Genomic DNA, 15,549 nt, shown 5'->3' with positions numbered 1-15,549 from the left:
ACTGGAGATGAAGGGAAGTTAGCTAGAGAAAGAGAGAAATGGAAATAACCTGAAGAAATAGTGAAAAATCAAATGTAGGTGGAAAAGAATTCAGACCAAATTCCCAGAAGCTGGAGGTCAAATTGGGGTTGACACATTTGGTGCACTATTATTTTGCTTTTGACATAGGGGAGGGCTATATGGCCACTTCCACTTCAATATTCTCATCCGAGGTCTGGTGTTAGTTAATATAATACTTGTTTAAGACTGAATAAAGGAAATCAATAAAGGTATTTAAAGTGGCATCTAGATACTATATGCTAATATGTTGTCAATAATGCCATGGGGTTTGATTAGATAAAAACCATGAGTTGTATGTGAATCCTTCAGCTATGAGGTATGCCAGCAAGAGATCTATAGATATTGTTCTATTCATACCACCAGGTAATGTGTCTTCAGGTTAATGTCCATTTGCTTACCTTAGATAGTAAACAAACTGGCATATTTTAAATGTTCTTTCTTTAAAATTATTTTCCAAAATTAGGAAACAAAATAGAAGCCAAGAAAACAAAACTGGAAAAAAATGGCTTAAAGTTTATGGAGATGGAAGAGTTTGCTGATTTTTCAATGCCTTTTACTATTCTTCCTTCCATCATAGCCTCTTTCAATTGATAAGTCCTACCATTTTTGTCTTCTTACATATCTAAAGTCCATTTATGAATTTCTTCTGTTACCTTAATGCAGGCTGCCATTATATACTTCACTAGAGTAATTATCATACTTTATTGCTTGTTTACAAAATAATGAGTTTCCATTTCATTTGAACACAACATTAGAACCTAAAAATATTGTTTGAATGAATTGAGCATATTTACGTTTTACAAATTAGTTATAACAGCCTTTGAAATAAACCAAGAAGATGCTCAGGCTTCCTATATGTTCAGAAATCAATTACATCCTACATAAATTATCTCCTATTTAAAAACAAAAAGATTTATTTTATTAAACTGTGTAGAATAGGCTCCATTTAGATGGAGGGAGTTGGATGCAGCTGTGGGATTTCTAAGTAACAATGGCAAGAATAGGGTAACTGGTTCAAAAGCTGAGGAGAAAGGACTATTTTTTAAAATTAAAAACTTCAGAATCTTCAACATAGGAATCACAGTTAAAGGCATGGTTTTTGGAGACTATCACCCTGGTGAAGTTGGTCAACCTAAAAAACAGCAGACACAGAGAGAGCATGGCAGGATCCCAACACTCACAAACAGAAAGAAAATGAGTTACTACTGAAGTTGGTGGAAGAGATTTGTGCATCATGTCACAATATAGAAAAGTTTGGGAGAAAGGCTCAAGTGTTTCAATGAAATCTCACATGAATAAGTCATTATTTTGTTTAGACAGGTGCAAGAATGCCATTGCATAATGTTGCCAGGATACCGGGCTCCCCATTCTGGGATTATCTTTTCTGCGGGTTAAGTGAGGGGTTCTATTCTTTCTCTGAGACAAATATGACATAGTAAATTATTGGAGAAGGTCTCTTGTTAAACTTTTGTTAAACTTTTCCAATCTGGGAATATCTGATGTGGCAGATCAAACCACCTGAACCTTAGATTTTAGGAAAGAATATTTTTATGTTGACAAACTTTTTTATAACACTAATGAGAACCAGGGCAGATGTTCTAGTGTGGAGAGAAGAGTAAAGAAGAAAGGAGACGGCATGGCCTGCATTGGCTTTAGACATCGAGCCTGCCTTCATTCAGCCCCTTGTGGCCTTGCAGTTGTTACTCCAGTTGGCCAGGGCTGGGACTTCACATTGAAGCTGATTCCAAATCCCTGACTAGTAATCATTTTTCCGCATAATATTATTTTTGCACATCTTTTCTTAGAAAACTTCATGGGTTGTTGGTAGTTAGGCAGGACTGAATTCAAAGTTTTATGACTTGTGTCTCTGGGGAAAAATTATTTTAATACCACTTTCATTATGATTTAAAATTGTGACTAAATGATTGGCAGGTATTTATAAGGAGAAGAGAAACAGACAATTTATCACTTTTCAGAGCTGAAAGTGCGGAGGTAATATTGGAGAGGTGGATGTCTGTAGATTATTGTAACTATCAGCCATGACATTTTTTATTTTCAGTCTATGAGACACATCCAATCCAAGATCGTGATGACCACATTCAACTTGAGCAGCTTCAATCCAAGCCCATTCATCCTACTGGGAATCCCAGGACTGGAGCAGTTCCATGTCTGGATCGGAATTCCTTTCTTTATGTTCTACATTGTGGCCCTTGCAGGCAACAGTGTTCTTCTCTATCTTATTTCCATGGAACGCAGCCTCCATGAGCCCATGTTCTTTTTTCTCTCCATGCTGGCTACTACCGACCTCATCCTTTCTAATACCTGTGTACCCAAAACATTCAGCATCTTCTGGCTAGGTCCTCAGGAAATCACCTTTCCTGGATGCCTTACTCAAATGTTTTTTCTCCACTACAGTTTTGCCATGGACTCTGCCATCCTCTTGGCCATGGCATTTGATCGCTATGTTGCTATTTGCTTCCCCTTAAGGTATACCACTATCCTCACCCGTAAGATTGTTACTAAGATTGTAATGGGTATTGTCAGCAGGAGCTTTTGTATTATCTTCCCATGTGTGTTCCTATTAAAGCGACTGCCTTTTTGCCGAACACTCATCATTCCCCACACATACTGTGAGCATATAGGTATTGCCCGACTCGCCTGTGCAGATATCTCCATCAACATCTGGTATGGCTTTGCTGTGCCTGTACTGACTATTACATCAGACCTGATTCTGATTGGCATCTCCTACACTCTCATCCTTCATGCTATCTTTAACCTTCCATCCTGGGATGCTCGCCAAAAAGCTCTTAATACATGTGGTTCTCATGTATGTGTTATTCTTATATTCTACACACCAGCCATGTTCTCTGTCCTCGCCCATCGTTTTGGTCAGGATATTCTTCACTCATTCCACATACTAATTGCCAACCTCTATGTAGCCATTCCTCCTGCACTCAATCCAATCATCTATGGGGTGAAGACAAAGCAGATTCGAGAAAAAATCATCCTCCACTTCTTCATTAAAAGGCCCCGGTGACATGACACTGAGATCTTGGTAAAGGAAACAAGTAATATTTTGGAATACTTTTTATTTTTTAAAAAGCTAGAATCTCTACAATGATGACTTAAATACATATGAAATCCTAGATATGGATTGTGTCTTATTGGATCAATGAGATAAGACAAGGATGTAGATGTCAAGAGAAGTGACAAAAAAGTTAAAGAAAATTATGCCTGTCTGAAAAGATAAATCAGAGGGAAATTTCTATCTTATTTGGAGATGTATTTTTAAGACTTAGGGAATAGGGTTTTGTGGATAGAGTATTATTCTTATAAACAGGTTAAAAGATATGAATAAAGTTTAACAATCTGGGATGCCTATGTAGGACACTTTCCAAATGAGAGTTTTTAAAGCTAATAGCAAATGATTATCCTAGTTTAAGAGCAGCCAAGAAAATTATTAACCTAAGAAAGCTGTTCACAAATGTTGGTAGGGATCAGAATCACCTGTGAAACTTTGTATAAATGCAGTTTCAAGTTATATCCTATTGCAATGAACCTCTGTGTAATTTAATAGTTTTTATTTTATTGATTTCAGAGAGGAAGGGAAAGGGAGAGAGAGATAGAACCATCAATGATGAGAGAGAATCATTGATCGGCTGCCTCCTGCATGCCCCACACTGGGAACTGAGCCCACAACCCGGGCATGTGACTGGAATTGAACCCGGCACTCTTCAGTCCACAGGTTGACACTCTATCCACTGAGCCAAACCATCTAGGGCTAATTTAATAGTTCTTCAGGTAATTCTGGTGCCTACAAAATCTTAGCTCTACTGAAATCAGAAAAGTCCTGTTTGTTTGTTTTTTAAATAAAAAACATAGATTTGGTGCTTGTATTAATTCCCTGTGTCTGAAAATAACATAACTCTCCTTTATGCTCTACATAACTTCTTGCCAAGTATTAATAATTCATCTGAAAACTCTGAAATTTTAAATTTAATATCATCTAATATTTTATGAAGTATCTTTATATGTTGCAATAATCTCTTCTGCCTGGATTATTCTTCCTCCATTAAAGAATTTTTGCTTCTGGCACAAAAAGAATTCTTGCCATGATTGTGGGTGATTTTAATGTCCACATAAATTACCCTTTAATAAGTTGATGTGGTAGACTATTTTCCAAAGATGACCACAATAATATATTCCATCTTTCATGCTTCCCACATCAACAGTTAGAGTCTAAATTCCACTTCTATTGAATCCAGGCTGGTATTAGCAATTTCTTGACAAAGAATTCAGTGCAAGTGACGTACAAATCTTTGCAGCTTCTGCCTGGGTCTCTTGGAAGGCTTAATCTTGGCATATTTCCTCTGAAACCCAGCTACTTTGCTATGAGAACCCCAAGGAACATAGATAAGCTATGTCTACATGTTCTGGTAAATGGCCCCACTTGAAATCCCAGCCAACACGCAGCAACAACTGCCAGTTATATCAGTGAACCATCTTGAACATCCAGCCCAGCTGAGACTTTAGATATTTGTAGCTTCAACTGGCATCTCACTACAATGCATGGGAGACTCAAAGAGAGAACCACCAAACTGATTGAAACCAATCCATAGTACCATGCAAAGTAATAATAGGCTGTTTAAAGCCAATAAAATTGGGGATGATTAGTTATAGCAATAGATAAATATTGCAGAAATTATTAGCAAGGAGTGGGATGTTGGTATAACAAAAACCTAAAATATGTAATAACTTTGGAATAAGGCAGCAGGCATAATCTAAAAGGGACTTGAGGAGGTAGTTGACAAAGGCTTGAAAGACAGTAAGGAAATTATCATTGGAGGGTGCAGAAAAAGGTATGAGTACTATACAGTTGTAGGAACCATAGCTCGCAGAAAATGAAAATAGATACCTAATTAACTGATACATTTGGACAAGGAGATTTTGAAGCAGAGTACTGAAAGTATCAACATTAATTTTATGCCACATATGATAAGGTACAGATAAAGAGATATAAGCTAAAATTAAATTATTTAATGTTCAAGCAGAATATAGACTAAATACAAACAAGTTATGGATGAATAGGTTAAAAAAACAAAACTTTTCCCCCAGCCTCTCCAAATGACAAAAAAAGAGTAGAGAACCATTTGAGGATATGCCTAAAAAATATTTTCAATTAGAAAAAAAAAAGCTTCTAAGAATCTTAAGGAAAACTTCCAGATAACCACAACTCCAGTCAAAATCAGACAGGGAGCAACTTGGAAGATATCTTTGGGTGCACTTTTTTTAAAAATATATATTTTATTGATTTTTTACAGAGAGGAAGGGAGAGGGATAGAGAGTTAGAAACATCGATGAGAGAGAGACATCGATCAGCTGCCTCCTGCACACTCTCCACTGGGGATGTGCCCGCAACCAAGGTACATGCCCTTGACCGGAATCGAACCTGGGACCCTTGAGTCCGCAGGCCAACACTCTATCCACTGAGCAAAACCGGCCAGGGCTTGGGTGTACTTTTTATCTGATGAAGTAAATTCTAAAAGATTTATATAGAACTCACAGTTTGCTGTTCTTTAAGATAACTGTACAGATATAAGCACCATTAGCTTGAACAAAAAGGAACAGACTTAGTGCAAAATGAAAAGAGACCTTTGGATCTTCAACTTCATTAGGCAGGAAGCAGGCAGAGAGAAACACTCAGATGTAAACATTGAAAACCAAATATGACATAGAATATAGAGCCAATTGCTCAGAGGTTGTAGCTAAGAGCCATGGAGAATCATTCCCAGGGGGCAAGAGTGGGTTTTTATTAAGAAACTGGTGATAGCCCTGCCAGCGTGGCTCAGTGGTTGAGCATCAATCTATGAACCAAGAGGTTACAGTTCAATTCCCAGTCAGAGCATATGCCCAGGTTATGGGCTTGATCCTCAGTGTGGGGCATGCCGGAGGCAGGTGGTCTATCTCTCACTCCTCCTGTCCTCTCTAAAATCAATAAAAACATATTTTTTTAAAAAAAAAGAAACTGGTACTATATCTCTGTATTTTAAAATATTTAATGGACTAGTTTAAAGGGTAATATGATTCTCAATATTTCACAAATGAGTATCTTTGCGATTATGCTATTTCTGTATCACCATTGTATGTAGGCAGCTGATATATTTCTCATTTCTTTACTGTTCAGGTCTTCAAATGAGGAGAAACTGCATTCAAGAAACTGTATTCAAGGAACTGAGCCCAATGAGCCCTATTCACATTTTGCCCTGATTTAGAGGCTGAGATCCTAGACTTTGAATAAAAGGTCTAAGAGAATAAGACTTTGGGATCTTAGGAAAGAGATGAATTTGTTTTGCATATAGGAGGATACATGCATTATTCTGGCCAGAGGGTGGAGTGTTTCAGGTTTTTATTTCCAAAATATGGCTAAAATACTATCTTATATTCCACATATTTTTTTCTTAATATGATCTTGTCACTCCTACAAAAGGTGCCATTTATTTCTATCCCCCTTTTATCTGGACTGGCCTTAGCAACTTCCTTCAGAAAAGAATGCAACAGGTAAAATTTCAGGATATTCAAAGCTAGATTATAAGAAGCTTGTGTCTCCTCCTTTAGTGGCTTTGGACATGTGTTTATTGGACACTCTTCCTAGAACATAACCACCGTACTGTGAGATTCCCAGGCCACATGGAGAGTTCATGTGGTTGACATCCTGTCTGAGCTCCTAGTTAATAGCCAGAATCAATTGCATCAATTTTAATCAAGCTTACAGATAACTGCATCTTCATCCAAAATTGACTATAGCCACATCAGAGGGGGGCCTCAAATGACACTGCCCATCTGTCCCCAGTAAGAATAATAAGAATAATAAGAGACAATAATAAACTGTTTTAAACCACTACATTTTGGGCTAATTTTGTGGTGTGATAGTCAATAATTAAAAAATTTGATTCTTTTTTTCCCCCCCAAAGATCTTGACCATCCTACCTACTCTTCTTAATTCCTTGGACCTTAGAATTTGTATTGATAATAAATTGACCCTATTCTTTTTTTTACATTTCCTCATTTCTTATGTATTCTCCTTACCAACATTAATTTCATGGTTCATTCTTAGAATTACTGTTTAATAGAAATTTTCCCCTCTATTTTCCTCTCTCCCTTATCCATTGGTAACACAATTATAAATACACCATGTGTGTACACACACACACACACACACACACTTTATTGCACATTTGCTCTATCCACTGAGCCAAACCAGCTAGGGCGTGCTTTTTCAGCAACTCTCTCTAAATCTAACTCTTCACAAATTTTGTGCCTGTTGCCAGGGAATAAAATGTGTAAATGTGCTAACACCATATTTTAAATTTAGGTTCGCTAAACTCAAGAACATGCTTAGTTAATAGCATATAATCTCTATATATAAAACCCTAATATGCAAATAACCCAAAAGGCGGAACAACCAACTAGTGCTATGATGTGTGCTGACCACCAGGGGGCGTGCGCCGAACATGGCAAACATTGGCAGCAGGAGGCAGAGTGTAGAACATGGCTGGCATTGTCTGCGGTGAAATGGTCACTGTCATCAGGATGAGACTCTGGTGGTTACTGAAAATTCTTTACTCCCACGCGCCATGGTCCTGCCCAGTGCTTGCACCTGCTATCAGTGCCGGCCCCACTTGCACCCACTGCTGGCACCAGAGCCGTCGCTTGCACCTGCTGGCAGCGCACAAAGGTGGCCCTGAACACTTTGCACTGTCAGCGGGTGCAAGCAGTGGCTGCCAGCCCCGATTTCCCCTTAAGGTTTCTCCACCTCCCCCTGCTCCTGAGGGGCAATCAGGGCAGCAGCCACCACTCGCACCCACTTGCGGTGCTGGACCCACTCGCACCTGCTGCTGGTGCTGGCCCCAATCACTCTGTGCCATCAGCAGGTGCGAGCGGTGCCAGCACCATCAGCATGTGGGAGAGGTGGCAGGAGTGGGGCTGCTGGCAGACAGGGGACCTGGGGCCAGGTGGGGGCACAGAGGATGGGCTGAGACCCACCCCTGTGCCCACCACAGCCTTGCGGCCCACAGTTCTTTTCAAGGTGCACAAATTCGTGCACTGGGCCCCTAGTTTGATAACAAAGGGGAAACTATTAGTAATTTCATCTAGAAAACAAATATAAATTAAGACTTTCCCACACAAATTGGGATATATGGCCACCTACATTTTGTATTGCAAGGCAATTACATTACATTTCTCTTTCCATTTTATTTCACACTCTTTTCAGAGGTTCTCAACCTGTGGGTTGCGACCCCTGAAAATACATCCTGCATATCAGATATTTACATTACAATTCATAACAGTAGCAAAATTACAGTTATGAAGTAGCAATGAAAATAATTTTATGGTTGGGGGTCATCACAACATGAGGAACTGTATTAAAGGGTCATGGCATTAGGAAGGTTGAGAACCACTGCTTTAGATGATTATTTTATACCCTCTTTTCTTTCCTCAATACCTTTTTTTCTGTCATCATTCTCATTCATAGATGATCTTGCATTTACTTGCCTAGAGACATAGAAACAAAAAGGAAGAAACTTCCACAGACATTTACAACTACACCTACCCACCTATCTATATCCACACCTTCATTTCTACTGTCTCTCTGGTTACTATGGATACCAAGATCCAACTGTTCACTTGTGCACTAAACTCCATTGTCTAATCCTACTTAAAGCAATCACCTCAACAATTCTCTCCTCATTCTTTAATTATTGATTTTCTCTCTATAATGCATCTTTCTCCATCAATATAGAAAGTTAATAACATTTCTCTAACCTTAAATTTTATTCTTGACTATGTTTCCCTTCCAACTCTTATCCCAGATCTCTAGTTCCTTTGCATTCCAACTCCTTGAAAGAGTTGTCTATGTTTACTAGTTCTAATTCTTCCCTCCCATTCTGTCTTTAACTCACTCCTACTCAAACATTATCACTGCACAGTTCTGTCCTTGTCAAGGTCAATAATGACTGCAATTTTTAAAACAGTGGTCTCAGTCCTCTTATTTTTTTATTTTTATTGTTTTAATCCTCATCCAAGGATATTTTTTTTTCATTGATTTTTAGACAAAGTGGAAGGAAGGGGAGAGGACAGAGAGAGAGAAACATTGATGTGAGAGACATACATTGATTGGTTGCCTCCAACACGCATACTCCTACTGAGGCCAGGGATCAAACCTGCAACTGAGGTATTTACCCTTGACCAGAATCAAACCCTGGACCTTTCATTCCATGTGGCTGAGGGTCCAACCACTAAGCAAACCTGGCTATGGCTTGGTTCTCTTATTCATTGAGTTGTCATCAATACTTTATATAGTTGACCATTTCCTTCTTTTTAAGCTACTTTCTTAACTTGACTGCAGTGGTTTTTTTTTCTCCTACCTAACAGACACTGCTTACTTGTCTCTTTAAAAACTAATGAGTTTTTCCTTATCACGTAATCTGTATTAGGAATTAATTTTTGGTGCTCTTTAAACATATTCACCCTTTTTAAAAGTATCATTTAACTTCAATATTATTATAATAATGCTGATTAACAAATGTATATCTCCACTGTGGACCTTTTCTTTCAAGTTTTGACTCTTGCCTTAAAGTCCTATTCACAATTTTAAGCCTTCTCCTGCCTTAAAAAATGCCCAGCCTTTAAGAGAAGACTCTGATATCACTGATGCGTCTCCCCAGAGATCTTATTTAAAAATTCACCTCTACTTTTAGCAGCTGGGGCCATTGGTGCTCTGAGCCAAACACAGCCTCTCTGGGCCAAAAATACTTCAGAGGGTGAAGATAAGTGGGAGCAAATCTCAGACCTAGGAACTATGCTACTTGTGCTGGATCAAGTGTTTTCTAGTTCTGCTGACCACTGTGGCTGGGGTGAGTATTGAATGAATGAGATGAACAGAAAACTAAGGTTACAGACAGTTCTGTCAAGCTAGGAGCAGAAGTAGGGGAAAATAGAGAGGGATGACAATCACACAAAGGTTTGACCTTGGCTATTCTATTTTAGGAGGTACAGTTTCTTGAACCCCTTAGGTATTTAGCTATCTTTATTTCATACCCAAACTTGTCATCAATATGTTCTTATTTTCTGTGTACCTGAATTCTTTCTGCTACAGTTAGAGATTTTAGTCTCTTGTCATTTTCCTTATGGTTTCAAGACAAGCCAGTTAAATAGATCTCCAGGAACAGCTTTCCTTAAAAATACTGATGAGGTCATTTTTTTTAGACTAACTGCATCTTATTCTCACTTATATTGGTCAGACCAGCCAGATGAGAGTTAAGGTACATGTATGTTAGGGAGTGACCTCGTTCTTAAGTACCTAGGACCTTCACAGTGCCCTTAGAAAGACTGGAGGGTCAGGAAACTCATCTGGTTTCCAGTTTCCCTAATGTCTGAATACAGCTTGAACCCTCCAAATCTAATTTCCTAATTTCCTTCTGTAATTTCACATGCAGAAAACTTGGAAACCTCTAAGCTGTGAATTCTTGCTTCAATAAACCCCAGGTTCTGTGTACCTTTTCCAGGGCAAAATCAGTGACTGCCAACTGAACAGCCTAATAGATGTTTTTTCTTTAACAGTAATAAGATAAACATTTCTTCATTCTTAGTGGCAGCACAGACTCATGCCTATGACTTCTTTTATGGAGTCTCCATCTCTGAGTAGGCAGCTTATATAACTTTTTTTCATAGTGTGCATGTCAGTGTAACATTTTAACACATATATTGGAGATTATTTGACATTATTATTATGTTATATTATGTCTTAACATTATTATATTATGTCTTCTTATTAAATGAGTTTAATATATCATGGAACATGTATGTTCTTACTCTTCAGTATATAGCATATATCTAGAAGAATTCCTGGTACATATTAGACACTCAATAAAGTTTTTTTGATAAAGTAATTAAATAAAAGAGCAGCATTACAAAGAATAATAATGTTCACAAAATAGAAGCCTAAGACATTGAAGGGGAATCATGCTTTTTTAATGTGGAATTTTTAGAGACATTGACTAATGGAAGGAAAATAGACTCAGAGTGTCTAATGTTGAGAATGGCTCCCTCAAAAGCACACATACTCTCTGTCACTAGATTTGAATAAGCAACTTCCAGGTGCCCACTTTTCAAGATATTACAGGTTAGGAGTCAAGCATTACATAATTATTGAACTATATATACCTTGTAACTCGTTTTCCAATTTATGAACATATTATATTCCATTGATTTATATATATGGTGTCCAAAAAATATATAATACTTTAGCAGCCAATAGCTCAAGTTTGAAAATGAAATGTATTTTAATAAACACTGCCTTTATAATTATTATTCAAAGTGTGTATATACCTTTTTGGGGACACCCTATATTGTTTAAAATTCTTAGGAATTTTCAGGATAGAAGTAAAAAATATTCGTACTTTTCCACCATACGCATTGATATGTTTACAATAAATCTTATTTTTCTGTTATAACTTGATCTTTAAATTTTTAAGGATATACAAAATTACACTATGATCGGCACTGAGCTCTACTGTTTGGCTTTAAAATTCAAACAAAATAATAATTTTATTCTTAATTAATATTTATAATTACATTATTATCTATATAATTTATAGTTACAGTAACTGTTGACTTAAAGTAGTAAACTTGCATTAATATATTAGAAATACATGCAATATTGCAATTAGTAAACAAAATGATTTGGTCTTTTAATAATGCAGTTGTAGATGAATAGGGGATTGAAGGAAAATATTCTTTTTAATTATTATAGTGTTTTTTAGGTGTTCCCATATTCTAAAACTTTTTAGATGACAGCAAATGAACTTAACATTGATGCCTCTTCTAAACACCAGGGTGTTTGAGTCACAAAGACTGAACTTCAATAGGTAAGAATGATGATTCTGACTTCACCTACCAGAATCTCTCAAGGTAAGATGACTCCAAGGAAAAAATAGTTCTTTATCTCTTTTCTTCTTTCCTATTGGCATAATCTTAAATTCATTGACTAGTCACTCCAAGAACTGATATAACTCACCACTATGCTTCCCCTTCCATGGCACACTTCATCTTGAAGTTTTCCTGGAGCACATACCTGTATAGCTCCTGGCTGACCTGTCATATCAGGGCTCACATTTTAAAGTAGACAAAAGAGACACAGAAGTTATGTTTATAATCAAACTAATGCATGTGGCCAATCAGGAAAACAGAAAAATGTATAGATTAGATTAGATTGGTTAGATTAGATTAGGTTAGATTAGAAGCGTATTAAAGACCTTATAAAGGAGCACGTCTTGGAGTATATAGAGTGAAAAAAACACACTGGGCAGTGTAGTTCTGTGAGAGAAGATCCAAAAGGAAGGCTCCTAAGAAGAAACAGCATTTGCAACCATGATCATTTATTCAAAAATGTTTAAAATATTTTCAATTGTAGCATTCAATCCTTTATCCTTGTACTTGTTAAACACTACTTATTGCCCTAAGGTATCAAAGGCATTGATGCTGAATATAGAGAAGTAAATGAGATGCAGAGATTTCATAGTGTAATGGGCAAGAAACATACATATAATTTTAAAACAAGTTTATATTTCCTAAGGAGAGTATGCTGAAGATGTATGGTTCTCACACCACAGCAGAAGCAATCTTAGAAGGGCTTCATAGAGGAAGATTACTCAGCTGGGTTTTGAATGATTGTTAGTACCTTGGCAGGTGACCAACTGGGAACAGCCATTTTGGGAAAAAAACAAACCATCATATGAAAATGCATGCAGATGTGACAAAACATGATTTGGGATACTGCAAAATGTCCAAAATTAGATATGACTTACATATGGTTAGAACATGAGGCATATAGTAAAATGTGGTGATAACTAATGCTAGATAATTGGCAAAGAGCAAGAAAAAGATCAAGAAGAACTTTGCATGCCATTCTATAAAAACACTAGTGGGAAACAAATTCCATGCTCAAATTAGATAGTTTGAGTCCAGTGTGATACAGAAACCATTAGCAAAGATGTGGGTCAGCATAGAGAAATGACAAGTGCTTGTGAAGTCCCAGAGTTAGTGAAATAAGACACTGTTACAACCCGTGGAGTGAATGGAAAAGAGTAGAATATGGTTACCAGTGGAAATCAGACCAGAGAAGGCTGTTCACAGAGATGCAGCCAGTTTACAGCAATCCCACAGGAGGGAGCTGAAAGAATAAATCTCTGACCTTCTTCCATTCTCCTGTTGTTGTTTCTTATTGCCAAATCCAACCAGAAGTAAGAGAGTAGGGGAGTCTGTTGATGTGGCCCAGTGTCCCAAGGCCCAGACATAATGTAAAGTGGTGGAGTGTAGACCAGAGGAGGCCAATGCAAAATATACTGCATTGCGTACACTAAGAAATTTGCATTTTGGCTGAGTGTATTCACATGCTAAAATATTTAGGCAGCAATATAGAGGCATCACTAGAAGATAGAAATCCTGAAAGTGGGCATATTAGTTATATAGCTATTTTAACAACCCAGGCAAAAAATGAGGAAGACATCAATTATAATAGAATTGGTGGGAATGAAAGGCAAGAAATTGAATAATCATGTAGGAAAAATAAGTGGCATTGATATGACTTTCTTTCATTTTTTAACCACTTTTAGGAAGAGAAAGCCTTCTGTTCTCTGCATCATTATGATCTCTGCATCTGCCTCCAATGACACTGCCTTCCACCCTTCCACATTTATTCTTCTTGGAATCCCTGGGATGCAAGACCAGCATGTTTGGGTTGCCATCCCCTTCTGCTCCATGTATATACTTGCTCTGGTTGGCAATAGTACCATCCTGTACATCATTCTGACAGATAGAACTCTACATGAGCCAATGTACCTCTTCCTGTGTCTACTTTCCATCACTGACCTGGTACTCTGTTCGACCACATTGCCCAAAATGCTAACAATCTTCTGGCTTAGGTCCCACATAATTTCCTACCATGGCTGCCTCACCCAGATGTTTTTTGTTCACACTGTCTTTGCTACCGAGTCTGCTGTTCTGCTGGCCATGGCTTTTGACCGCTATGTGGCTATCTGCCGTCCACTTCATTATACATCCATCCTCAACGCCACAGTGATCGGGAAGATTGGGCTGGCATGCGTGGCCCGTGGCCTTCTCTTTGTTTTCCCCTTTGTCATCCTCATAGAACGCTTACCTTTCTGTGGACATCACATCATCCCCCACACCTACTGTGAGCACATGGGCATTGCCAAGCTGGCCTGCGCTAGCATCAAGCCCAACACCATTTATGGTCTCACTGTGGCACTTTCAGTCACTGGCATGGATGTGATCCTCATCGCCACTTCGTATGGCTTGATCCTGCAGGCTGTGCTGCATCTACCCTCCAAGGATGCCCAGCTTCGAGCATTTAGCACTTGTGGAGCCCACATTTGTGTGATTCTTGTCTTCTATATCCCTGCCTTTTTTTCTTTTTTCACCCACCGCTTTGGCCACCAAGTACCTCCTCATGTCCACATTGTACTTGCAAATCTCTATCTCCTGTTGCCCCCTGTTCTCAACCCCCTGGTCTATGGCATTAACACCAAACAGATCCGCCTGAGACTATTTAGCTTTTTTAAGTGGAGGAGGTAACTATACTCTCTTCATACCCCAAAGACCAAGGGAAAAAGTTATAATTAATCTCCCACCTTTTCCAGCACCTCCTTTCCTTGGACTAGAGGTTGCTGCTTCTGTTAATCCAAGCCAGACAGTATCATATGTTACCTGAGAGTTTTTGAAGTATTTAGAACAACTTATTTATACCTGACCTATCAACAGAATACTATTTTCCTGTAAACCTATTATATGCCCCATAAACTGGCCTGTGGATCTTTTTTTTTATTGATTAAAGTATTACAAAGGGTATTACATATGTGTCTTTTTTTCCCCCTGCCCTTGACAATCCTCTGGCCTCCCCGACCCCCCAGTGTCTTATGTCCATTGGTTATGCTTATATGCATAAATACAAGTCCTTCAGTTGATCTCTTACCCCCCTCCCTCCTGCCCCTCAACCCTCCCCGGCCTCCCCGCTGAAGTTTGACAATCTGTTTGAGGCAGCTCTGCCTCTGTATCTATTATTGTTCAAAAGTTTATAATGGTCTCTATTATCCATGAATGAGTGAGATCATGTGGTATTTTTCCTTCATTGACTGGCTTATTTCACTTACATAATGCTCTCCAGTTCCATCCATGCCGTTGCAAATGGTAAGAGTTTCTTCTTTTTTACAGCAGCATAGTATTCCATCATGTAGATGTACCACAGTTTTCTAATCCATTCATCTACTGATGGGCACTTAGGCTGTTTCCAGATCTTAGCTATGGTGAATTGTGCTGCTCTGAACATCTGGGTGCATATATCCTTTCTGATTGGTGTTTCTGGTTTCTTGGGATATATTCCTAGAAGTGGGATCACAGGGTCAAATGGGA

The 15,549-nt window shown here is 38.2% G+C and overlaps 2 protein-coding genes across 2 annotated transcripts; both read left to right on the top strand.

Annotated features, from left to right (window-relative positions):
• The first annotated feature begins 2,149 nt into the window (after window positions 1-2,149).
• On the top strand, window positions 2,150-3,097 carry LOC139018094 (olfactory receptor 52H1-like). The gene has a single exon (XM_070426735.1). It carries the CDS (start codon window positions 2,150-2,152, stop codon window positions 3,095-3,097), a length of 948 nt encoding a protein of 315 aa, XP_070282836.1.
• An 8,817-nt stretch (window positions 3,098-11,914) lies between these two features.
• LOC139018093 (olfactory receptor 52D1-like) lies at window positions 11,915-15,043 on the top strand. The gene is made up of 2 exons (XM_070426734.1): window positions 11,915-12,030; window positions 13,734-15,043. Exon 2 carries the CDS (start codon window positions 13,765-13,767, stop codon window positions 14,713-14,715), a length of 951 nt encoding a protein of 316 aa, XP_070282835.1. The 5' UTR covers window positions 11,915-12,030; window positions 13,734-13,764; the 3' UTR covers window positions 14,716-15,043.
• The last annotated feature ends 506 nt before the right edge of the window (window positions 15,044-15,549 follow it).

This window comes from Myotis yumanensis, unplaced genomic scaffold, assembly GCF_028538775.1.
Source record: "Myotis yumanensis isolate MYYU_CA2020_CCGP unplaced genomic scaffold, mMyoYum1.0.hap1 SCAF_10, whole genome shotgun sequence".
NCBI classification, from domain to species: domain Eukaryota; kingdom Metazoa; phylum Chordata; class Mammalia; order Chiroptera; family Vespertilionidae; genus Myotis; species Myotis yumanensis.
Note: the sequence above shows the minus strand (reverse complement) of the source record. Positions and strands in the feature narration are given on the sequence as shown.

What these genes read in the sequence shown, in the direction of transcription:
- LOC139018093 (XM_070426734.1), top strand. Translation starts at nt 13,765, where the DNA reads ATGATCTCTGCATCTGCCTCCAATGACACTGCCTTCCACCCTTCCACA.
- LOC139018094 (XM_070426735.1), top strand. Translation starts at nt 2,150, where the DNA reads ATGACCACATTCAACTTGAGCAGCTTCAATCCAAGCCCATTCATCCTA.